Here is a 25,824-nt window from a genome sequence, read left to right on the forward strand (position 1 = left end):
ACTCTTCCCCAAGGGGTCTCTCACAACAAGATTGCTAATTAGTCCTTTCTCATTACACATCACCCAGTCTAGGATGATCAGCTCCCTAGTTGGTTCCTCGACATATTGGTCTAGAAAACCATCCCTAATACACTCCAGGAAATCCTCCTCCACTGCATTGCTACCAGTTTGGTTAGCCCAATCAATATGTAGATTAAAGTCGTCCATGATAACTGCTGTACTTTTATTGCATGCATCCCTAATTTCTTGTTTGATGCTGTCCCCAACCTTACTACTACTGTTTGGTGGTCTGTACACAAGTCCCACTAGCGTTTTCTGCCTCTTCCCAAGGAAGCAGTTGAGGCTAGCTCATTGAATGTATTCAAGTCACAGATAGATAGATTTTTAACCAATAAGGGAATTAAGGGTTACAGGGAGAGGGCGGGTACGTGGAGCTGAGTCCACGGCCAGATCAGCCATGATCTTATTGAATGGCGGAGCAGGCTCGAGGGGCTAGATGGCCTACACCTGTTCCTAATTCTTATGTTTTTATGTTCTTATGTTCTCTTGGTATTCCGTAGCTCCACCCATACAGATTCCACATCATCCAAGCTAATATCCTTTCTTACTATTGCATTAATTTCCTCTTTAACCCGCCTCCTTTTCCTTTCTGTCTATCCTTCCTAAATGTTGAATACCCCTGGATGTTGAGTTCCCAGCCTTGGTCATCCTGGAGCCATGTCTCCGTGGTGCCAATTACATCATACCCGTTAACTCATCCCAATTATATCATATTCGTTAATAGCTGCCTGCGCAGTTAATTCGTCCACCTTATTCCGAATACTCCTCGCATTGAGGCACAAAGCCTTCAGGCTTGTTTTTCTAACACACTTTGCCCTTTTAGAATTTTGGTGTAATGTGGCCCTTTTTGCTTTTTGCCTTAGGTTTCTTTGCCCTCCACTTTTACTTTTCTTCTTTCTATCTTTTGCTTCTGCCCCCATTCTACTTCCCTCTATCTCCTTGCATAGGTTCCCATCCTCCTGCCATATTAGTTTTAGCACTAGCAAACACTCCGCCTAGGACATTGGTTCCGGTCCTGCCCAGGTACTGACCGTCCGGTTTGTACTGGTCCCACCTCCACCAGAACCGGTTCTAATGTCCCAGGAATTTGAATCCCTCCTTTGTGCACCACATATTCATCTGAGCTATCCTGCAATTCCTACTCTGACTAGCACGTGGCACTGTAGCAATCCTGAGATTACTACTTTTGAGGTTCTACTTTTTTAAATTTAGCTCCTAATTCCCTAAATTCGTCTTGTAGGACCTCATCCCGTTTTTTACCTAAATGCACCACGACAACTGGCTGTTCGCCCTCCCTTTTCAGAATGCCCTGCACCTGCTCCGAGACATCCTTGACCCTTGCACCAGGGAGGCAACATACCATCCTGGAGTCTCGGTTGCGGCCGCAGAAACGCCTATCTATTCCCCTTACAATTGAATCCCCTATCACTATAGCTTTCCCCACTCTTTTTCCTGCCCTCCTGTGCAGCAGAGCCACCCATGGTGCCATGAACTTGGCTGCTGCTGCCCTCCCCTGATGAGTCATCTCCCTCAACAGTACCCCAAGTGGTGTATCTGTTTGCAGGGGGATGACCGCAGGGGACCCCTGCACTACCTTCCTTGCACTGCTCTTCCTGTTGGTCATCCATTCCCTATCTGGCTGTGTACCCTTCACCTGCGGTGAGACCAACTCACTAAACGTGCTATTCACATCATTCTCAGCATCTTGGATGCTCCAGAGTTCATCCACCCTGTGGTACCCCACTAGTCACTGCCCGTCACCCTGAAAAAGACCTGTTTATTCCTATTCTCTGTTTTCTGTCAGTTAACCAATTTTCAATCCATGCCAGTACATTACCCCCAATCCTATGTGCTTTAATTTTGCACACTAACCTCTTATGTGGGACTATATCAAAGGTCTGCTGAAAATCCAAATACACTAAATTCACTGGTTCTCCCTTATCTATTCTATGTTACATCCTCAAAAAACTCCAGTAGGTTTGTCGAACACAATTTTCCTTTCATAAATCCATGTTGACTTTGTTTAATCCCGTTGATATTATCTAAGTGTCCCGTTATCACATCCTTTATAATAGACTCTAGCATTTTCCCTACTACTGATGTTAGGCTAACTGGACTGTTGTTCCTTGTTTTTTCTCTCCCTCCTTTTTTAAATCGTGGGGTTACATTTGCCACTCTCCAATCTGCAGGAACTGTTCCATAATCTATAGAATTTTGGAAGATGATCCACTATTTCCATGGCTACCTCTTTTAATACTCTGGGATGCAGATCATCGGGCCCTGGGGATTTATCGGCCTTCAGTCCCATTAGTTTCTCCAGCACTATTTTCTTACTACTAATCATTTCCTTTAATTCCTATTGCTCACTAGATCCTTGGTTCCCTAGTATTTCTGGGATGTTTTGTGTCCTCTTCCATGAAGACAGAACCAAAGTATTATTTAATTGTTCTGCCATTTCCTTGTTCCCCATTATAAATTCTCCTGTTTCTGTCTGTAAAGGACCTACATTTGTCTTCACTAATCTTTTTCTTTTTACGTGCTTGTAGAAACTTTTGCAGTCGGTTTTTATGTTCCTTGCAAGTTTACTCTCGTACACTCTTGTTCCTTTCTTAATCAATCTCTTGGTCCTTTTCTGCTAAATTCTAAACTGTTCCCAATCCTCAGGCTTGCTACTTTTTCTGTCAACTTTGTATAACTCCTCTTTGGATCTAATGCTATCCTTAATTTCTTTTGTTAGCCATGGTTGGGCCACTTATCCTTTTGTGTTTTTACGCCAGAAAGAAACGTATAACTGTTGCAATTCTTGCATTCGTTCCTTAAATATTAGCCATTGCCTATCGTGCCTTTTAATGAATCTTCCCAATCTATCATAGCCAATTCATTCCTCATTCCTCATACCTCGTAGTTTCCTTTGTTTAGATTTAGAACCCTAGTTTCAGATTAGACTACTTCACTTTCCATCTTAATAAAGAATTCAATCATGTTATAGTCACTCTTCCCTAAAGGATCCCGCACAACAAGACTGTTAATTAACCCCTTCTCATTACACAATACCCAGTCCAGGATAGCCTCTTCCCTGCTAGGCTCCTCAACATACTGGTCTAAAAATCCATCTTGTACACACTCCAGGAATTCATCTTCCACAGTATTATTACTAATTTGGTTTGGACAGTCTATATGTAGATTAAAGTCACCTATGATTACTGTAGTACCCTTGTTACATGCATCTTTAATTTCCTGTTTGATGCCGTCCCCTACACTACCACTACTGTTTGGAGGCCTATAGACAACTCCCACCAATGTTTTCTGCCCCTTAGTGCTCCTTAGCTCCACCCAGACTGATTCTACATCTTGATTTTCTGAGCCAATATCCTTTCTCACTATTGCTCTGATTTCATCCTTTACTAACAATGCCACACAACCCCCTTTTCTTTTTGCCTGTCCTTCCTAAATATCGAATATCCTTGGATATTCAGTTCTCAACCCTGGTCTCCCTGCAACCATGTCTCCGTAATTGCAACTATATCGTATCCGTTTACATCTATTTGCGCTGTTAATTCATCTACCTTATTACAGATGCTTCGTGCATTCAGATACAGTGCTTTTAGATTTGTTTTTTTAACATTATTAGACATCTTAACATTATTTTGTACTATAGCCCTATTTGTCTTATCGCTATTTTTTCTTACCTGGACCCTATTTGTTAGTGCACTCTTTTGTTTGTTTGCTCTGTCCCTTCCTGACATAATCTGGTTATCCTTACCACAATCACTTTCCTGCATTGCTTCATTTTCTTTTCTCTTTAGCATTCTAGATTTTTTTCCGCTGCGACCGCTGTTTCCCCCCCCCCCACCTACCCCCCTTATTTAGTTTAAAGCCCTGTCTACCTCCCTAGTTATGCGATTCGCTAGAACTCTGGTCCCAGCATAGTTCAGGTATAGTCCGTCCCCATGAATCGAAACCCACTTCTCCCACACCAACCTCTGAGCCACGCATTCATCTCCCTGATTCTATTGACCCTATGCCAATTTGCTCGTGGCTCAGGTAATAATGGGGTGTGCACTCCACGGGACTGAGCTGCCCTGCCATGCCTCTATTTAATAGGCTAAGAACTAACCCAGCAGAAATAAACTTAAAACTTAACAAGAATGGCCTCTTCATTCATAATTGTCTTGTGAACTGCATATATAATCCACAAACCTGGTTTGTCTTTTTTGTTTCAAAATTGTGACCGACTAATGGTTGCAGAACTTTCTTGTGGAAATCTCTGTCATATATTTTGTATCTGACAACTAGATTCTTCATGATTTCAACCTGTACTTCGATCCAAAATCAACATCAGAAAATGTTGGCGTTCCTTTATAACCTAAAATTTATTGATCCTCCAGCAAAAGACTACTTAAACTTCATGGTGCTTTGACGTCATCTCTAGGTCAGGTAGTACTTGTGTTGTTATGGACAAGGCTGATACAGTAATTAATGTAATAAAACGGTGGGGGGCCAAGCTTTGACTGAAATACCTTCTATGATGTATATGTTCCAGATATGGGCCCCCCTCACCATCCTCCACATCGATTGCCTCCACCAGGAATGGGAGAACCTCCTCCATGGGGCGGACCCCAGCACCCAGATTTTGGCGGCCCACCCCCAGGTTTTAATGGACAGCCTCCACATATCCGACGGCAAGGTCCCCCTCCGCCGCAGATCAGCCCGGATGACCCTAGCCTGGTGCCCAACGTGCCGTATTTTGATCTCCCGGCAGGATTAATGGCACCACTGGTGAAGGTAAGCAGCCAATCACTGGTCAATCTTTAGCCTTAACAATAACAACTGCATTTATATAGCACCTTTTAACGTGGGAAAATGTCCAAAGGTGCTTCACAGTAACTCACTTAAACATGAGGATGAGAATTTTAAATTTGAGGTGTTGATGGACTGAGAACCAATGTAGAGTCAGCAAGCACGGGGTTGATTTGGTATGGAATAGGATATGGGCAGCAGAGTTTTGGATGAGCTCAAGTTTATGAAGGGTAGAAAATGGAAGATCGACTAGGAGAGTGTTGGAATATTTGAGTCTGTAGGTAACAAAGCATGGATGAGGGTTTCAGCAAGTTAAGCTGAGACATATGGAGTGACCGATATTTCAGAGGTGGAAGTAGGCAGTCTTGGTGATGTCAATGATATAGGGTCAGAAGCTCAGCTCCGAATCAAATAGGACGCCAAACTTGCGAACAGACTGATTCAGTCTGGAACAGTGGCTTGGGAGGGGGACTCAATCAGCAGCGAGGGAACAGAGTTTGTGGTGAGAGCTGAAGACAATGGCTTCGGCCTTTCCAATGTTTAATTGCAGAAAATTGTTATTCATCCAGGACTGGATATCGGACAAACAGCCTGACAACACAGGCAGTGGAGGAGTCGAGAGAGGTGTAGTGAGGTAGATCTTGATGCCATTGGCGTACATGTGGAACTTAATGTCATATCTTTGGATGTTGTTGCTGAGGGGCAGCGTGTGGATGAGAGAAAGGAGAGCGCTAAGGATAGATCTTTGGGGAACTCCAGAGACAACAGTGTAGACAAATCGAAGGGTTCTGTTATCGAAGGATTTCTAGAGAAACTGATTACTTTTATTACACAAACTATTAGTTTCCTTGGCCCCAAGTTTCCACATGATTTGCTCCTGATTTTTAGGAGCAACTGGTGTAGAACGGAGTATCTTAGAAATCGGAATTCTCCGCATTTAGTTTTCTGCAGTTCTAGTCAGGTAGAACAGTTTCACTTTGGAACAGAATTTTTTTTTCAAAAGGGGGCGTGTCCGGCCACTGACGCCTGATTTCAAAGTTTCCACAGTGAAAACGTACTCCAAACTAACTTAGAATGGAGTAAGTGAAGATTTTTGTACGCTTGAAAAAACCTTGTCTACACTTTAAAAAATCAGGCGCAGGTTACAAATTAGGCGTCCAGAACGAGGTGGAGGGTGGGGGGGGGAAGGGAAGTCATTAAATTCTACAATCAATCCTTAGTTATACTTATACAAATATTATACAAATAAATCCAACCTGAATAAAAATTTATAAGCAAAGAAAAGATTAAATAAACCATGTTCCTACCTGTGAGAAAGTGATTCAGGCAGGCCTTTCAGGCAGCGGTGTGGCGTCAGTGTCTCGACAGCAGCGGCAGCAAGCAGCCTTCGAGCTGAGCTGCAGTGCTTGAGGCAGGGGTGTGGCGTCAGTGTCTCGATGGCAGCGGCAGGCAGCAAGCAGCCTTCGAGCTGAGCTGCAGCGCTTGAGGCAGGCCTTCATTCCCCGCGAAGATGCAGCACCCGGACGGACTTGAGGCCATTCGGCCATGGGATTGCAGCGGCATCAGTGGCTGGCCGGGAGCCGAAGAATCAGGAGCAGACATGAGGCCATTCGGTCATGGGATTGCAGCGGCGTCAGTGGCTGGCCGGGAGCCGAAGAAAGAACAGCAGCAGCCTTCGAGCTGTGAGGGGGACTGACAGAGGCCATTTGGACAGGGAGAGGCAGCCACATCGACATCTTTATATTTAAATTTGCAGAATGGGTGCACCACATATTATGCAATGGTTTGCTTCCTCATGCAAGAAATTCTTTGTTCTTGGTGGAAGTTGATCCATTGCAAAGTTGAATTGGCACTTTTATTTCTCCAAACACACAGTCCTTAATTTGCAGGCACCGGTTCTGCAAGTTTAGCAGTGAAAAGCTGAACTCACTGATTTCAGCAGATGATTTATTCAGCAGTGCTGCTAAAAGCACTCCCTCACACACAGAAATATCAAGAAAATTTAAATACAAGCCTTTGCAGGGGTCCAAGAAACAAATCTTCACTTTTTCTGCAGTACTTTTAAAAATGGCCGAGTGCCAATTTTTAATTCAGACTGCGCGTGCGCGAACGCTCCAACGCGCACGCGCAGGGTTGCCGGCACCAAGAAGCCTCATTTCAATTGTACCCGCCCCCTCCTACTTACAAAATCGCCGCGAGTGGTAGGCTCCGCCCCCTGTGCGCCACGCCAAGCAGACATCGAGCTCCAAGGAGCTCGACAATACCGCACTTTTTTTCCGGCGCGAAAAACAGGCGCCCAGCTCTGAGGTGCGCCTTTTTCGCTGCGTGTGGAAACTTGGGGCCCTTAGTCCTGCCTTGGACCTGCAAAACAGTTCCTTTATATCCTGCTGTCAGGCAAATGACTATTTTCTGGAGTAATGATGGCACAGAGGTTCTTTAGTCTCCAGTCACTGTTATTAGCTGTCATTTTAAAGAAAAACAGAACTTGCATTTATATAGCATCTTTCACGACTGAAGCGCTTTGCAACCAATGACGTACTTTTGAAGCGTAGTCACTGTTGTAATGTAGGAGACGCGGCAGCCAATTAATGCACAGCAAGGTCCCACAAACAGCAATGAAATAAATGGCCAGGTAGGTTTTTAAGTGATATTGTTTGAGGGACACATATTGGCAGGATACCAGGAGAACTCCCAGCTCTTCTACAAATAGTGCCACGGGATCTTTTACATCCATCTGAGAGGACAAATGGGGCCTCGGTTTAACGGTTCATCAAAAGATGGCACCTCCGACAGTGCACTCTCCCTCAACAGTTGCACTGAAGTGTCAGCCTGGATTATGTGCTCAATTCTCGGGACTCGCCCACACCCTTCTGGCACAGATCAGTCGGACTGTGGTGCAAGTGATGAGGTTACAGATACTAATGTGCACTGAAATGTAGTTTAATCTCAGGGTTCAGGTGATATCTACAAACCACACTCAACTGTCAATGGCTTTTGATGTCATCAGAGCCCAGAGTGTAAAGTGTGCACTTATTATAGTCCAACCACTCATAATTCCAGGTCTTCAGGTTATTTTATTAAAATGTTTTTTTAACTAGCCTCATTTAAGCTTTGGTAGCAAGATTCATTGTCAGTTTTTTTTCCTCCTCCATTTAAAACAAATGATTGTACATATAAAGCTAAGAAGCAACCTGCTAAACACCAACTGCAAACATGCAATAACTTTGGATTGTGGATTACTTGTCCTTATTTTGAAACAGCTGGAAGACTATGACTACAAGGCCCTGGAGCCTAAAGATATGCGTCTCCCGCCTCCAATGCCACCTAATGAGAGGCTGCTTGCTGCGGTCGAGGCATTTTACAGCCCGCCATCTCACGACAGGCCAAGAAACAGGTAGGAGCCTTGCAAAATCTACCTATTGTCATTTGCCTTCTATTGCGTCTGGTGAGAAATGTTTACTGTCAACTATCCGTAATCAGGCACTCGGGTCGATGAAAGGAACTGTGCGATTGCATAAAATGTTATAGCCCAGAAACGGGCTATTTTGCCCAACTGCTCCAGTGTTTATGCTCCACACGAGCATCCTCCCACCTCTCTTCATCTAACCTTTTCAGCATAACCTTCTATTTCTGCCTCCCTCATGCACTTATCTGGCTTCTGCTTAAATGCATCTAAGTTATTTGCCTCAACTACCCCTTGTGGTAACGAGTTCCACATTCTAGCTACTCTCTGGGTAAAGAAATTGCTCCTACTCGCTATTAGATTTATTAATGATTATCTCCTATTTATGGCCCCTAGTTTTGGACTCCCTCACAAGTGGAAACATTTTGTTTACATCTACCCTATCGATCCCTTTCATAATCTTTCATAAACTGACCTGTATCAGTTCACCCCTCAGTCTTTTCAGTTGTATAGAAATGAATGTCTTTCCTGGTATCATCCTAGTAAATCTTTCTTTCCAACTTTTCCAGTTATTACCATATCCATTTTATAAATATGGAGACCAGAACTCTGCACAGTACTCTTAAGTGTGGTCTAATCATGGTTCTATATAACTTTTAACATAACTTCTCTGCTTTTCAATTCTATTCCTCTAGAAATGATTCCCTGTGCTTTGTTTGCTTTTTTATGGCCTTATTAACCTGTGTCGCTACTTTTAGTGATTTGTGTATCTGTACCCCTAGATCCCTTTGCACCTCTACCTCATTTAGACTGGGCTCAATTTTGGCCAGGAGTTGCTCCGTTTTTTTTTTGGAGTAACCTGCTTTTTCTGGCGTAACTTAAAAATCCCCAGTTTCCCCAATCAACTTGCACCAGCGTAACTCACTTAGTTAAATTTTTTTTAGGTTAGTTTTTTTTTCTCAAAAGGGGGCGTTACCAGCCACCTATGCCAGTTATGCCCATTTAGGTAACTTTGGCCAGCTAATAGTCACTCCATTTCTACTTAGGCCAGCGTATGTGACCACTTCAGAAAACCCTTGCGGAGAGTTAAAGAAATCAGCGCAGGTAGATATATCAGATGCCATTCAGCCTGAGATAGGGGCGGGAAGCGGAGAGGACCTGCACCTAAATCAACCAAGCCTTACCCTTAGCAACATTTGTGAACAAAAACTACTAACAATTCTATAAGAAATAAAAAATTGAAGTCCTACCTTCGTCTTCAAACTGCAATTCACCTTTCTGCACTGGGCCCGGGGAGGCAGCGGGCCGGTGCGGGAGACCACTCGGCCTGGGCTAGGGGCTGGACAACGCACTGGGAGACCACTCGGCCTGGGATAGGAGCTGGACAATGCACTGGGAGGCCGCTCGGCCTGGGCTAGGGGCGGGCAGGAGAACTGATAGTGCTCCTGCTTGCCGATGATTTCTTATCAGTTCTCCTGCCCGCCCCTAGTCCAATAAAGGAGGCAGAATAAATGCAGAGAATTTTACTGAAAGGAGCTCAGCAACACAGGAAGGAAGAACATCACACGTTCTCAAACTGACAGAGAGACCTACATCAATTGGAACTGTTGTTGCAGACTCGCAGCGCTACTGCGCATGCGCGGACATCACGAATCACCATTGCGCATGTGCAGACGTCCCGGCACATTTTCCAGCGCAAAACGACTGGCCACGCTGCACGACTGCAGTGAAGGGGCCAGTCAGCGGCTAAAGTTCCAAAAAAAAATTTCGCCGCATCTGGGAACCTACAAGCGCCGCAATTCCAGTAAGTGCGCCAAAAAACGAGCTCGACCAAAATTGAGCCCTCTATCTTTTCAAGGAGTATGTGACCTCCTTATTCTTTCTACCAAAATGCACCTGCTCACACTTAATTATGTTGAAATTCATTTGTCAATGACACACCCATTCTGCAGGTTTATTAATGTCGTCTTGTAATTTGTCGCAAAATATACCTCCCAGTTTGGTGTCATCCGCAAATTTTTAAATTATATTTCTGATTCCCGAGTCCATATCGTAGATGTAAATGGGGAACAACTGTGGTCCCACCACCAATTCTTGTGTAACATCACTTCCCACCTTTTGCCAGTCTGAGTAGATACCGTTAACCCCTACTCCCTGTTTTGGAGGCGCTTGTTATCCATTCTACAACTTGACCCCTAACCTTAGTCATGAGTCTACTATGCAGTACCTTATTGAAAACCTTTTGAAAATCCAAATATATTACATCTACTACATTACCCTTGCCTAGTCTTTTCTGTTACAGAAACAGGCCGTTCGGCACAACCAGTCCATGCCGGCCTTTATGCTCCACTTGAGCCTCCTCCCGTCTTTCCTCATCTAAATCTATCAGCATAACCCTCTATTCCCTTTTCCCTCATATGCTTGTCTAGCCTCCCCTTAAATGCATCGATACTATTCGCTTCAATCACTCCCTGTGGTACCAAGTTCCACATTCAAACCGCTCTTTGGGTGAAGAAGTTTCTTCTCAATTCTCTATTGGATTTCTTGGTGATTATCTTGTATTGATGGCCTCTAGTGATGCTCTTCCCCACAAATGGAAACATTCACTTTCTATCCACTCTATCAAACGTTTCATAATTTTAAAGACCTCTATTGAGTCATCTTTTTTCAAGAGAAAAGAAACTCAGTCTGTTCATTCTTTCCTGATATGTATATCCTCACATTTCTGGTATCATCCTTGTAAATCTTCTCTGCACTCTCTCCAGTGCCTCTATATCCTTTTTATAATATGGCGACCAAAACTGCACGCACGTGGTCTAACCAAGGTTCAATACAGATTTTGCATAACTTCCCTACTTTTCAATTCTATACCACTAGAAATAAACCTTAGTGCTTGTTTTTTTTTTATGGCCTTGCTAACCTGTGTCGCAACTTTTAGTGATTGGTATATTTTTACTCCAAGATCCCTTTGTTCCTCTACCCCACCTAGACTCGCACCCTCCAAGTAATAAGTGACCTCTCTATTCCTACCAAAATGTACTACCTCGCATTTATCTGTGTTGAACACTCATCAACATGTCTTCAACATGAGGTTGAATACTACCTCGCATTTATCTGTGTTGAACAATGTTTGCCAATTATTTGCCCATTCTGCAAATTTATTAATGCCCTCCTGTAATTTGTTGCAGTCCTCCTCAGAATTGACTGCCCTCCCCACCCCCCCACCAAATTTAGTATCATCCGCAATTTAGAAATTGTGTTTTTGATTCCAAAGTCTGAATCATTAATGTAAATTGTGAACAACAGTGGTCCCAGCACTGATCCTTGTGGAACACCACTACCCACCTTCTGCCCCTGTGAATAGCTACCCTTTACCCCTGCTCTCTGCTTTCTGTCCTGAAGCCAGCTAGCGATCCATTCCGCTACTTGTCCCCTGACTCCACATTCTCTGATCTTATTCATCAAGTCTATTATGGGGTACCTTGTCGAAGTCCTTTTGAAAATCTAGATAAAATACATCTACTGCATTACCATTGTCTACTCTCTCGGTTACCTCTTCAAAAAAAATTTAATAAGGTTGGTCAAGACAATTTTCCAATTAGAAATCCATGCTGACTATTCATTAGTGTACTTTTCGTTTCTAGATGTTCTTCTATTCTCTCCTTTAGTAGGGATTCCATTATTTTTCCTACCACCAATGTTAAGCTGACTGATCTATAATTCCCTGGACATGTTCAATCCCCCTTTTTAAATAATGATATTAAGTTATTAAGTTATCCGCCAGTCCTCTGGCACTACACCTTTTTCTCTTCTGGATTCATTTAAAATGCATGGATGCAATTCATCCGGACCGGGGATTTGAATCGTTTATTTAATAGATCCCCTTTATTTTAAATGTACTTATCTCATCATCCAATGTGATGTCCACCTGTTCTATCTCCCTGATAAATACCAAAGCAAAATAATGATTTAATATTTCTACCATCTTCCTATCATTATTAGTGGTATTGTCCTGTCTATCCCTTAATGGCTCAATTCCCATCCCAACCTTCCTTTTTTTTTGTTGATGTGCCTGTAAAATATTTTATGATTTTGTTTTATGTTTCTTGATAATTTAATTTCATAGTTCCTCTTTGCCTTCCTAATTGATTTTTTGACCTCTCCTAATCCCTTTGTATTCTCCGTCATCATGCACTCCCCTGCTGTCTATGTACTTGATGTATATCTCTTTTCCTTACCCTCAATTGTTCCCGTATGGCTTTATTCATCCATGAAGTCTCATTAGTGTTTAGATTCTGCATCAATAACCACTTGTGACACTATGTTGCATACTCTGATAACATAACTCTAACTACCAGTTGAAATACTCTTTCACTATTTACCGCATAAGCCGTTGAAAACTTTAAACACTTCTACTAGATCCTTCTCTTCGCTAGCGCACACGGCCCTAGTTTTCGAGTCTCTCGTCATGACTTTATGCTGTCATCTTTGCATTCTATTAAATCTACGTTGCATTTTCTCCATTGGCTCTAACATGTCTTCGATAATGGAGTGTCGAGAATTGCACACAATAGTACAGTTAGTGTCTGTACAGAATCATCACCTTATTGCTTTGTATTCAGTGCCTCTCTGTATAATACTTAGAATCTCATTTTCCCTTTTTATGACTTTTTCCACCTGCAGTCTGCTTTTAATAATCCGTGTATCAGCAACGGGGAATTGGATATATACATGAAATGGAAAGATTTGTAGAGCTATGGGAAAGAGCAGGGGAGTGGAACTAATTTGATAGCTCTTTCTAAGAGCCGGCATATGCACGACGGGCTGAATGGCCTCCTTCTGTGCTGTATGATTCTATGATCTGTTTATCTGTAACCTCTAGATCTCTCTGTTCCTCCATTCTACTGAGAATTTTATTTTTACCGTCAAGGGTATATTTCCATTCTTTGTTTTTTTTTCCCCAAAACACACAACTTCACATGTATCCATAGTGAACTGCATTTGCCACATAACTGCCCACTCCCTGTTCTTTGCACGTCCTCCTGCAGTCTTCCCCACAGTTTTCCGTGTTTGTCCCTCTATGCTTGTGTCCAAATTATTTACTTATGAGGAGAACAAGAGAAAATCACAAGCTTTTGGTTCTGGATTCAGTATCAGGACAATGGTTCAGTTGCTTGGGCTTGCTTCACCTTATTAAATTCTGTTTTCCCTGTGCAGTGAAGGCTGGGAACAGAATGGACTGTATGAATTCTTCCGAGCCAAAATGCGAGCACGGAGGAAAAAAGGGCAAGACAAGAGGAGCAGGTAAGTGTTTATTTGGAAGGAAGAGAAATGGGACTGGCAATTGGATTAAAAGCGATTTAGAAATTGCAAACCTCTAATATTTCATGATTTATTTTTCTCTGATGGTTTCACTGTGCCAGCTACTATTGATGTCAGTCCTTTGGCTGTTTAATTGATGGGAACATAGGAACAGGAGTAGGCCATTCAGCCCCTCGAGCCATCAAATCAAATCATGGCAGATCTGTACCTCAAATCCATTTCCTGGTCTTTGCTCCATATCCCTTAATACCTTTACCTAACTATCGATCTCTGTCCCCCAGCATCCTCAGCCTTTTGGGGGAGATGATTCCAGTTTTCTCCTACCCTTTGTGTGGGAGAAAAGTGCTTCCTGATTTCCCTTCTAAAAGGTCTCGCTCTACATTTAAGACTGTGCACCCTTGTTCTGGATTCTCCCACCAGAGGAAATAATATCTCTCTATCTAGATTCCTGTAACTTCCCCACAACTGATGTTTCATTGATGGGTCTGTTGTTACCTGTTTTTTTTTTTTTCCCCTTCCTTCTTAAATAATGGAAGTGCATTTACAATTTTCCAATCCAAAAGCACAATTCCTGAATCTGGAAAATTCTGACTAATGCATCTGCAATTTATTATAAAGGAATTTGTCCTTTCAATACTCAGATGTTCCAAACAATGTGGTTCACTTTCTGAACAGTAGCCAGTTACTTTACTGGTGGTGGGGGGGAACTGAAGGTGTGGAGTCTCTGCCTCAGTACAAAGGAACTGAATTGCATTTAACCTGGGAGTCAACAGTACTGTCGTCCTGAAATTGTACAATCTGTCACTGCAGGTTTTCAGGCTTCAGTCACTGGTCGGACTGTTTACTCGGATAATGTCAACAACTTACTAATGGGTGGGAGTTGCTGTCGAGGGGAAAGGACTTTGATCTAATTTCTTACAATGCTTGATCTACCAAATTGTTTCTGCTGACCTTTACACCTGACTGCAAAATCCTTGAAATATCTGAAATTTTGGTTCTAAGGAAAGAAATTCTAATTGTGGAAGCAGAGAAAAGTTTGTGTTGGAAAATACCTGATTTTGTGTATCTATGAAAGATATGTGTGTTATAATCCTAAAAGTTAGCTGTGTTTGTATGAGATATATTGACAACATAACTGATAGTACTCTGATTTTTCCCAACCCTGAAGCAGGGGTCCGAGCATAGCTACACCTGGAACTCTGAAGCCAGGAGCCCGTTCAGAACCCCATGAGGCCAGTAGTGGAGCCAAAGTGGAGAAACGGTTAGTGCAGACATGCTACTCTGCCCTGGTGCCTTCTGTATGGTTTGCAAATTTGGGCAAGAGATTTAGGACTGAGAGCATTACACGGAGAGTTGAGAGTCTGTGGAATGCACCACCAGAGTTAATGATTGAAGCCAAGACCATGTCAACATTTAAGAATAGATTCGGCAAGTGGTTGAAAGATAGTGGACTAAAGCGATGAGGGAAAAGGACAGGCATGTGGGATATGGGGCACTGCTTGTGTGGAGATTACACACCAACATGGGCTAGTTTTGGTGTTGAAATTATTTGATGATAGGGTACAGTATCTATTAAATGAACGAGTGACATCTTGTGCCCGGACCTCTATGCTGTTCCAGTATTTTATTTCACCTCAGTTCCACGTAAGCTTGTGCAGTGTTGTCAGCAGGCTATTCAACCACACCTATTCCATACCGAGCCTGATGCTATCCTCAGCCAATGTCTATGCGCACATTTCAAGCGTGGCTCAGCAGAAAGCAATCAGGAGCAAGGAGCCCTGGCTGTTTCTTGTCTCTAACCTGTGTGCTGAAGCCAGTTATAATGTCCTTGCCTCTGGTCAGCCTGAAATCAGCCGACTCCGTGCAGACTGGAGACGGAGCCGGGAATCTGCCTGGCCTGTATGGCTCAGCCTTTCACTACCTCAACCAGTGAATAAATTGGTGAATTCTCCAGATTTGGTGCATCTTTGATCATTCCTATGATTAGAATGCCTGCTGTCCATTGGACACTTAGATGGAATACCAGGTGCCGCTAACGTGACTATTTTGGGACATTTTCCCATCAAAATAAAATCTACAGTCTCTCAAATAACGTGCATGTGTGTGTATTGAGGAAGCTCCATATCATAGAATGGTTATAGCACAGAAGAAAATTTGCAGTTGACACAACACTTGGAAGTATAGTAGTATAGTGAACAGTGAGGAGGTGAATGAACAGAGAAGAGACCTAGAGGTATATGTGCACAAATTGTTGAAGGTGGCAGTGCAGGTTGAGAAAGCACTTACAAAAGCTGTCGAGCCTGTGCCGGCTCTCTGCAAAGACACTTCAGCTAGTCCCACTTCCCTGCCCTTTCCCCATAGCCCTGCAAATTTTTTTCCTACGGTTACTTTTCCAACTCTCTTTTGAAAGCCGTGATTGAGTCTGCCTCCACCACCCTTTCAGGCAGTGCATTCCAGATCCTAACCACTCGCTGCGTAAAAAACGTTTTTCTTGTGTCGCCTTTGGTTCTTTTGCCAATCGCCTCTGATTCTTGACCCTTCTGCCAATGGGAACAGTTTCTCTCTATCTACTTGGTCCAGACCGCTCATGATTTTGAACACCTCTATCAAATTTCCTCCCACTCTTCTCTGCTTTAAGGAGGACAATCCCAGCTTCTCCAGTCTCTCCATGTAACTGAAGTCCCTCATTCCTGGGATCATTCTCGTAAATCTTTTGTGTACCCTCTCTAAGGACTTCACATCCTTCCTAAAGTGCGGTGCCCAGAATTGGACACAATACTCCAGTTGAGGCCGAACCGGTGTTTTATACTGGTTCATCATAATTTCCACGCTTTTGTGCTCTATGCCTCTATTCACGAAGCCCAGGATCCCGTAAGCTTTGTTTACTGTTTTTTCAACCTGTCCTGCCACCTTCAGCGACTTGTGCACATATATCTCTAGGTCCCGCTGTTTATGCACACTCTTTAGGATTGTACCCGTTAGTTTATATTGCCCCTCCTCGTTCTTTCTACCAAAATGTATCACTTTGCACTTTTCTGCGTTAAATTTCATCTGCCACGTGTCCGTCCATTCCACCAGCCTGTCTATATGCCCTCTTGAAGTCTATCACCATCTGCCTCACTGTTCACTATACCAAGTTTTATGTTATCTGCAAATTTTGAAATTGTACCCTGTACTCTCACATCCAAGTCATTAATATATATCAAGAAAAGCCGTGGTCCCAGTACTGACCCCTGGGGAACACCAGTCCGAAAAACAACCGTTCACCACCACTACACTGTTTCCTGTCACTGAACCAATTTCGTATCCATGCTGCCACTGTCCCTTCTATTCCATGGGCTTCAACTTTGCTGGCAAACCTATTATGTGGCACTTTGTCGAACACCTTTTGGAAATCAATGTACACCACATCCACAGCATTGCCCTCATCAAACCTCTCTGTTACCTCATCAATAAAACTCGATCAAGTTAGTTAAACACGATTTACCTTTAACAAATCCATGCTGGCTTTCCTTATTTAATCCACACTTGTCCACATTTATATGCACTTCTGGTGGATGTCTCAAGAACTGTGCTTTTGAGGGACCGCTGGAGTAAGAAAGATTTTGGCCACAAATTTATCATGCATACATAAGTAAATGTGTTGTAAGAATCCCCACTGGCAGAGGTGAGTTCTGTTGAGCCCCAGAGCCACCTGTCATTGATTCGGTATGCCTCAGTAAAGTGAATGTTCCATTTGGGCAATTCGATGGAGTACCGTGCAGAATTGGAGAGTTCTGTCCCACAGCAGAAGTTTATTCTCGGCATGTGGGTGATACTAGCAAGGCCGCCTTTATTGTCCATCCCTAGTTGCCCTCAGAAGGTGGTAGTGGCCTTCTCCTTGAACTGCTGGAGTCCTTGTGGAGGGGGGAAACATTGGTATTAGGTTAGGGAATTCCAAGATATTGGCCCAGCGACAATGAAAGAACAATGATGCATGTCTGAGTCAGGATGGTGTGTGACTTGGTGATGGTGTTCCCAATACAAAAATATAAATGTAATGCCCGACCTGCATAGATTGCATTGCAAGGCATCCAAGTTTGTGGTACTGTTGATTGCAGTCTGACTGTCGCTCTGTCTTGCTGGGGGAGTGATTGCAGATGCGAGATTTGTATGGAGAAAATTCAGATTCCTATAGAACAAAAATAATACAGACAGTAACTGGGGTTATTTTTTCCACAGGGGACGATCAAAATCCCGCAGTCGGTCGCGGAGCAGGCGTTCTTCCTCCGGCTCGAGCTCAAGGTCTTCGCGGTCCTCGGGCTCTTATTCCAGATCGAGGTCACAGTCCCGATCCCATTCACGTTCTCGTTCATATTCTGCTTCGCGTTCCAGGTAGGAACAAGGAAACTGCTGTCTAACCTGCCTGCCTGCTCGCTGTTCTGCTATCCTTGCGGTGTTATGGCCCTGTTACTAGTGTGTACAGTGTGAACTCACTAGTGTCCCTCGAACGCGCTCCGCCAAACTGACCATTCTCTGCGCGGGGCCTGGATGGGCGGTCTCAGATTCACGACCTCATTTTATTTCTTCCTCTGAGCCCCTCAACTTCATCTGGCTGCATAATGTTAGCGAGTGGTGATTGATTGCCCTGGGAACCAACAGGAAGAAAGCTCAGAGGCTGGAGAGCCGAGGGAGCAGCGTGTTCTGCAACCAATCGTGGTGCTTGAGGGGCGGATCCTGAGTCAGCCTGTCAGCTATTAGAAAGGGAGGATTTGCAGACTGGAAACTGAGTTCACAAGTGACTGCAGAGGTTGGATTCTGCTGTCATTCCCATCCCGACTGAATCGTGTTCATTGTTAGTTGCCATTTGTTTCTGCTGATAATGACCCTTCAACTAGGCTGGAGTTTAATATTTTGATATTTCAAATAACAGTGTGTCGATATTTGATGTCTCCAAGATAAGAGGCGACTAATTGATGTCCTGTTACTGATCGATTTTTGACGGGGCGGAGGAGCAGTGAGAGATCGGGGCCCAGGAGAGGTGAGGGTTCGGGGCCCAGGAGAGGCGAGGGCCATGGGGCAGCACGGGCCAGCCCACACTGCGATATGTGTGCGCACTAGGTCCGTGCAGCAGAGCTGGTCTCCAGTCGTCTTGGTTAATCCTTGCCACTGGACCAAGCCCTAGCTCTGTCAAGCCCGTGTGGTGGCTGGTGTGCAACGGTCACCATACGTTAAAATAAATCCACGCACAGGCATCTTCCACCCGTTAATATGTAGTTCGGGATCTGGAATGTCAGGTCCCTCATTGAAACACCTGTGAACTCATCTCTTTTTGGCGTGGAAGCAAGTCATCCTCAATACGAGGGACCGCCTAATACTAGTGTGCAATGGAAAAACTCTAGGCGTGACAACATACGAGAGAATTCGCATCTTTGTCGTATCTTGGCACATTTTCAGGATATCCCAAAGCACTTCGCAATCAATGGGTCACTTTAGAAATGCAGGCAAATGTGGCAGGCCTCAGTCACGGGGGGATGTGCTCAGGGATGTTAATGAGGCTGAGCTTGCTGCTCATGGCATAGCATTGCTAGTGGAAGATATTGGTAAGTTTGTGATTTCCCTACCTTCCCCCTTTGGCTTATTGTTGACAAAGATAGATATATTTTTAATGTTCCAAATTATATTTTAAGGGACCAGCACTGCGGGGAGCTGCATCTCAAATGCTTTCTTGCTGCAATGTGATTGGGTAGAAATATTTCAGGAGAATGTAATTGGAGCAAAATATTTTGTGTATTTGTAAATGACAGAAGCAGAAAATGACCAACTGGAAAGGCAAAAATCACCGAGTAAGCACTTAACCAGACAAGAATATTGTGCTGCATGACAGACAAGGGGAATGTGGTTCCAGGGACAGGATATAGACTCTTCATTGTGTCATTTCCCATGTGTCTACTGTATATGGTCCACATCTCTGAGCCGAGAGCATGCAGAAAACAAGCGCAGGCAGCGGAAGGAGCGTGCGGCAAACCACTCTCCCCACTTACCCTTTCTTTCAACCACTGTCTGTCCCACCTGTGACAGAGACTGTAATTCCTGTATTGGACTGTTCAGTCACCTGAGAACTCACTTTAAGAGTGGAAGCGAGTCTCCCTCGATTCCGAGGGACTGCCTCTGATGACGATTTCCCTTGTATCTCGTGCCCTCTTTTTTTTTAAAACCATTTTTCCTGTTTTTGATTTTTTTTTTTTCTTCGCCGCTTTTCACTTCCAACTTAGTGGATGACACACTTAAAATACTTTAAAATTGTAACAGCAAGAGGATATGATCAGGCCCTCTGGGATCAGTGCTCTCTTCACTAAGGCCAGCCTCTCCACAACTGGCCGTACACATCTTTGAATTGGAACTGTTCAACTAACTTTAAGATTCTCCGGATCTACTTCTAATTGAAGACTACAATGTTGTTTGACATTATTAATCAAACCCATCTCAAAGATTTGTGCTAAATATTGTTTGATCGTGAGATAAAAGTGACACTCCCTTTGATTTGTACTGCTCCCTCCATGCGGTGCACAGCAACCGACTACAGCTCAACTCTCATCTGGCTTTGTGTTGTGTAAGGAAGTTAACTCCTTGATGTAGGATTTTTTGTGGTTTTTCACAACAACAGCCCTCCATTATGGATTCAAACCCAGCGTATTCACTTTTCGTGCCACCCAGAAGTGCAGGATTCCTCCGTAGTTCAATGCTTGTGCCTCAGTATTTTCTCCTTTCTAATGGACTATTTTCTTGTTTTGTTGTTCACCAATTATCTTGCAATAAACCTTTCTCCCAAGTTGCATTGTGCCAACAATAAAAAGTTCTGCCGATCACATTGCATAGCTGCCGCCACCAGCCTCTGCCTCCTTGAGGTGGCTGGGGACCTGCTTGCTCACAACACAAAGCGGAACATGTTTTTCCGAGGTGAAAGAACCTATCCTTGCACTGGCCTGGCAGATTTGAGAGTCTGGGACTAGTACTCATGGCCACTAGGATATGATACAGGAGTCTTAACTAAGATGCACATCAACACGAATTGTATTGAAATTTAAAAATGTAGAAAGCCCTGTGTAAAATCTTAATATTATCTTCTTTCAGTCGTAGTGGGTCAGGGTCATCTCGCAGCCAGTCGAGGTCAAGGTCTCGCTCGCGGTCACGATCGTTTTCACCAGGAAAGAGGCGGGTATCGAGGTCACGTAGCCAAACTCCACCGTAAGTGCATGTAAATGGCGCGTGTTGTCTATTACAAGATTGTGCTGTGTGGCGAACTGTACAATATGCAGCGTAGTCCACGTGTGATCAACAGCGAGTGTGTTATGAAGGCCTTGTTCATAGATGGGTTTAAATCCGTATTCCAGTGTTCCCCTCTCCGGGCGTGTTTGGTGTAATACAGAAACCAGAGGTACAAAGTACAATGATAAACTTTTCCATTTCACTCATACCCTGTGGTGTCACAAGTTTAAGCCATGGCTTTAGCTTCTCAAGAAAGAAAATATTGATGGTCTATTTGGAAGAGTATTAATGAAGTGAGAGTGGGGAGTTGGGTAGTTTGCTGCACTCTGTTTAAAAATAACAAAGGAACTTGCACTTATAAAGCACCTTTCATAGCCTCAGGACAAGCACTTCACAGGCAATGAAGTACCTTTAAAGTGTAGTCACTGTTGTAATGTAGGAAACTGACTTGGCACCAGATTGTTGCTTCTGTTTACGGTGCAGAAAGGGCTGGTGTGTACGTCTTCTCCCTTCAAAGACTCCATTCTGCACCAAAGTGGGGTAGGAGCTGTTGCATCTTCAGAAACGTTCAGAATCTAAGCTGTATGAGAGAAGTGGATAACATGGAAGCTGGGGAGGTTTTCAGTGTTTGCCCCATGATTGTCTTCATACCTTGTAGCAGATTCTCTTTACTTTGATAATGTAAAGGGACTTTCTGATTTTACATCAGGATTGTGTTAAAATGGTAATCCAAGCCGGCTGTGATAGACCCTCAGTCATTGAGGAATTGCTCCCTATGAGGAAGTTGTGTCTGATTTGTTCAAGAGGGAGAGTTTAGAAGTTGGTGAGATTTGGAGAAGCCAGAATTAGTGGTATGTACCTTACAAGCCCCTAGGAACAGTTTGATAAGGGAGACATCAGGACCGGTATTAAGATAGGCAGCTCTCCCTACCTCTTGCAAACCCATTTACCAACTTTCAAAAAAAACAACCAACCAGCTGGTGTTCGAGGAGGGATAGGGAGATGCTGATGGAGGGAAGCTCTTGGTCTATAATTTGATTGAAGTGTGTCTGTCATGATCAGGCTCTTCTGAAAGGACTTTCTGGATCACTCAGATGTTTTATGGAGAATGATGGCATTGTACCCAGAGACAGAGATGAGATCATTTTGTCAGCCTTCAGTCTGCCTCCAGCTCTCCATGGGATGAGAGGAAAAGGAGGGAGGTAAAGAGAGAGACACACAGAGGAAGTAAGTATACTAGTCAAGAAGAAAAACTCAATAGATTGAGAAACTTACAGAACCAAGAGAACAAAGAATGAGAGAGTTGCACAAGAAGAGAGAAAGGAAAAGGTTGGCGACAGAAATGACAGTAAAAGTGTGTGAGTCGTACAAAGGGAGACCGAGTGAAAGGCAAACAGCCATACAATGGGAGACGAGCAGATAGACCGTTACAGGAAGAAGCATATTTTCCTTTTGTCTCAGTAGTGCTTTGGAGATCGAGCAGTGTTTGTAAAATAAATGAATCCAACCCAATTTCAGAGCTTAATGAGCGATCGAGGCTATCTCTCTGCCTGAAATGTTGGGGGTTTGCTACTGGCGCTTGCTGAGGTAACAGGGTGAGTGACAACATTGGGTTTTAGCTAACTCATTAATGGAGCCATCCAGACTGTAGGTTGACTGCTGCTGTGACCTTTGTGGCATCAAGGATGATGATGATGGTGTTGAGCTTCACTGCCAATCATAATGTGTTAAAGATGGCCGACTGTCCCTGCAGGTTTTTGTGGAGCAAGTCATGGCCCTCTTGTCACATCCATCAACCTGAGCAGGCTCGTGCCCTGCGGTCCTATCGTAGCTGCTTTTGTTTTGGTACATCTGCCTCTCGGGGCCTGTGTTCTCCCAAGCTTTCTTTTTATTTCTTCTGGCCCATGACTATACATCAGTCATCAGCTACCATACACACACACTCTTTCTCCTCTCTAATGTTCCCATTCTTCCAAGATGATACTTCAAATCGTTCCCTTTGTACAATTCCCTAATGCCGGGTCTGACATAGAGTGAAGCACTCTCCTTTCGATGTGACTCTGCAGGTGCAAAATGCTGTTTTGTTCATCATTACTGACCTTAACCGGTTTCTTGGATTGTTACTCACTTTTTGCCAGCTGCTTGCTTGGAGAGGGGATATCGTCTGAGCTAGGCTCAGCAATAGATGAGTTGTGCACTGGCGCTTTCTTCCAAAACTCCGCAACTCTCTAATGGTGTCTACTTTTTCACCAAGCTTGATGAACGTAGGATTTTTGGGTCCTGGATCCAAGATTACTCCAGTAACCAGTCATTTACCGTGTTCCTTCACCAGAGCAAAAGGCCCTTCACTTTCTTGCAAATCATTCCAGCTTGCCGCACAAGGTTGTCTGTGGTAACCACTGCATTAGGATTAATTTATTGATGTCTGTTCTCTTGTAGTTCCACAACAGGACTTGGAGGTGGTCCTGTCACTCTCACACCCGATCAGAGACTGGGGGAAGAAAACAAAGGGCACCAGCTGTTGATGAAGATGGGTATGGTTGACTCTTTCTGCTTTCAGTCATGATTTTCACAGCAATTCCATTTAAGGCGCACAAAGTGTCACATTACCCCTAAACCAGAAGAGCGTCTGGGTTTTTATTGCAAAAATTAATCATTTGTCAGGACGGTGTTATCAAAGCAAAATACAGGTCTTGCTTTTGTAGATTATTGTATTCATTGAGGGGCTTATAATGTACAGGTAAGGTTGGTTTTCAAGTCGCTGCTAATTAGTGGATGCGCGAGACCTGCAGCACAGGTAACATCCAGGGTGTCTAAACCGTTTGTTTTCGTGGGCCATATAGATACAGCTCAAAGGGCCGCATATTATGACAGCAATGCAAAACACCGGCTTAGGGAGAACTGTAAGCGGCCAATGCCAACTTGAGTCACTAGAGCTTTGGAGGCTGATAACCAGGGTTCATGGGCCACAGTCTGGACACCCAAAGGCAGCGAATTTGGTAGAAAATCATTGGATTGTGTTGGTCTATTCCAGGCTGGAGCGGGTCAGGAGGCCTTGGGGCAAAGGAGCAAGGTATCCAGGACCCGATCAAAGGAGGAGAGATCCGAGACAAGTGGGACCAGTATAAAGGAGTGGGGGTCCCACTCGACGATCCCTATGAGAATTATCGAAGAAATAAGAGCTACTCCTTCATAGCTCGCATGAAAGCAAGAGATGAAAGTAAGTAACGTGGATGAATGAAGTCCCGTATATGTAACTCTGAGGTAGCACTCATACTGCTTTGGAACATGAGTGAGATTGTGCCTCTGTGCACTTTCAAATCACGATCTGACTATTGAAAGTGACAGGTTGCACATTCATTGAAATAAGTGGAATTTCTCTTTAACTGGGCAGAGAGGTCAGTACTGCCTGTGTTGTGGAAACACTCAGTTCCCCATCATGCATCTATTTCGATGTAGCTATTACACAGATCTCTACCCATTTGTTTAAATAGAATCATCAAAATTATTACAAATATCATTATACATTGTATAGTAAACAAGGTTCAAAACATTTAGATGAAATATACATAGAGAGAGAGGAAGTATTAAGGGGTTGAGCAGCTTTGAAAGTGGATAAATCCCCAGGCCCGGATTAAATGTATCCTAGGCTGTTAAGAGAAGCAAAAGAGGAAATGGCAGAGGCTCTGACCATCATTTTCCAATCCTCTCTGGCTGCAGATGTGGTACTGGAGGACTACTAACATGCTAAAATTTGACCATTCCCTGTTCTTAAATGGGAAGAGTTCAAGTAAGTCGTTGCCCTTCCTGAGTGCTTGAACAGCAACTCAAACCAATACATCCTGTTGTAAACAAGTAATGCCTCGGTTGTGATTTTACAGCAGAGACAGGAGTGCTCGCAGTTTTTGGACAGAACGTCCTTGGCTCTCCCGTCCTCTAGTGACGTGTTAAATTAGTTCAGGGTGGTTCACTGCTAATTACTGCGTTACTAAACAGGACCACTACATGTTTAGTAAAATTAACCTGAGGTTGACTGGAAAATGCAAGGAAACAGAAATATTTGAAACAGTTTTCGAAAAGTACATTGCTTTGGGTGACGGCAGAAAACCTTTGTCATGGTCCCAGATAGGATTTATTACATACATTGTTATATTTGTTTTGTTTTGCTGGGATTTTCCTTTTATGACCTTTTTAATTTTTCTGTTACTGCAGTGAAGAAAGAAATACAGGAGCAACCACCCCCAGAGTGAAGCATGCGGGAGAGGATGGAGCTGTGCTTGTTCTGCTTCGGATGGTGACATCACTCCCGTAACACAATAGGGACTTATAACCCCAAGCTACTCACTGCTGAACTGATCGATCACGGGGGGCCTCATGTACCGACTATTTCGGGGCTGGGACACGAGCAGAGGACTAAATCCCTAATGAATCTTAATGCAGATCTGAACATACTATAATAATCTCATTTTCACTTGGGGTACCTGCTTATACAATGATGTGTTTTACCCAGTGTTTCTTTTTTTTAAAGTGAAGCAGTGCAAAGTTGTAGGCATCAGTGATTGGATGAGAATTTTTATTCTGACAAATTGTAAATGTTTGTGTTGGCCTAAAATTGGACATTTTGACTGTCTCCTCTGTGGTGTACAAAGGAAGGACTCTGAACTCTTGAAGCATTTTCACTTGCCCTTTTGTGTTCGGTTATAGAGAGGTGTGTCTGGATTGTTAACACTCTCTTGTTTGATCACCCATTAGACTAGAGCTAATGTAATGACTTTTGTGAACCATTTTAACCTGTTCATCTGAACTGCAGGAATAAAATTTCTCGATCAGTAATTTCTTCTTAATTAAACGCATTCTGTTTATTGTGCAGACCTCCGTTTTGGCCACCGTTAAGCTTCCTGCTCAGTGCCGATAAACGTTCCTCTCATTCTAGGAAATAAGTCACATGCACGGCTTGCATAGAGACATCCATGTCCGAACTAAAACAAACA

The 25,824-nt window shown here is 43.6% G+C and overlaps 1 protein-coding gene across 3 annotated transcripts in view; it reads left to right on the top strand.

The window, feature by feature from the left end:
- The window catches only part of cherp (calcium homeostasis endoplasmic reticulum protein), an 84,430-nt gene extending 58,764 nt beyond the window's left edge, over positions 1-25,666 (top strand). For 2 of the 3 annotated variants that reach the window (XM_070860064.1, XM_070860067.1), the window contains exons 11-19: positions 4,604-4,845; positions 8,121-8,254; positions 13,481-13,567; positions 14,754-14,846; positions 17,807-17,959; positions 20,699-20,812; positions 23,273-23,367; positions 23,868-24,053; positions 25,046-25,666. In XM_070860064.1, the coding sequence (XP_070716165.1) occupies positions 4,604-4,845; positions 8,121-8,254; positions 13,481-13,567; positions 14,754-14,846; positions 17,807-17,959; positions 20,699-20,812; positions 23,273-23,367; positions 23,868-24,053; positions 25,046-25,083 (1,142 nt within the window). In that variant the 3' untranslated portion in view covers positions 25,084-25,666. The remainder of the gene's footprint in view (positions 1-4,603; positions 4,846-8,120; positions 8,255-13,480; positions 13,568-14,753; positions 14,847-17,806; positions 17,960-20,698; positions 20,813-23,272; positions 23,368-23,867; positions 24,054-25,045) is intronic. The other variant, XM_070860065.1, reaches the window with a different exon arrangement.
- Positions 25,667-25,824: the final 158 nt, after the last annotated feature.

This window comes from Pristiophorus japonicus, chromosome 18 (assembly GCF_044704955.1).
Source record: "Pristiophorus japonicus isolate sPriJap1 chromosome 18, sPriJap1.hap1, whole genome shotgun sequence".
Taxonomy (NCBI): Eukaryota; Metazoa; Chordata; class Chondrichthyes; family Pristiophoridae; genus Pristiophorus; species Pristiophorus japonicus.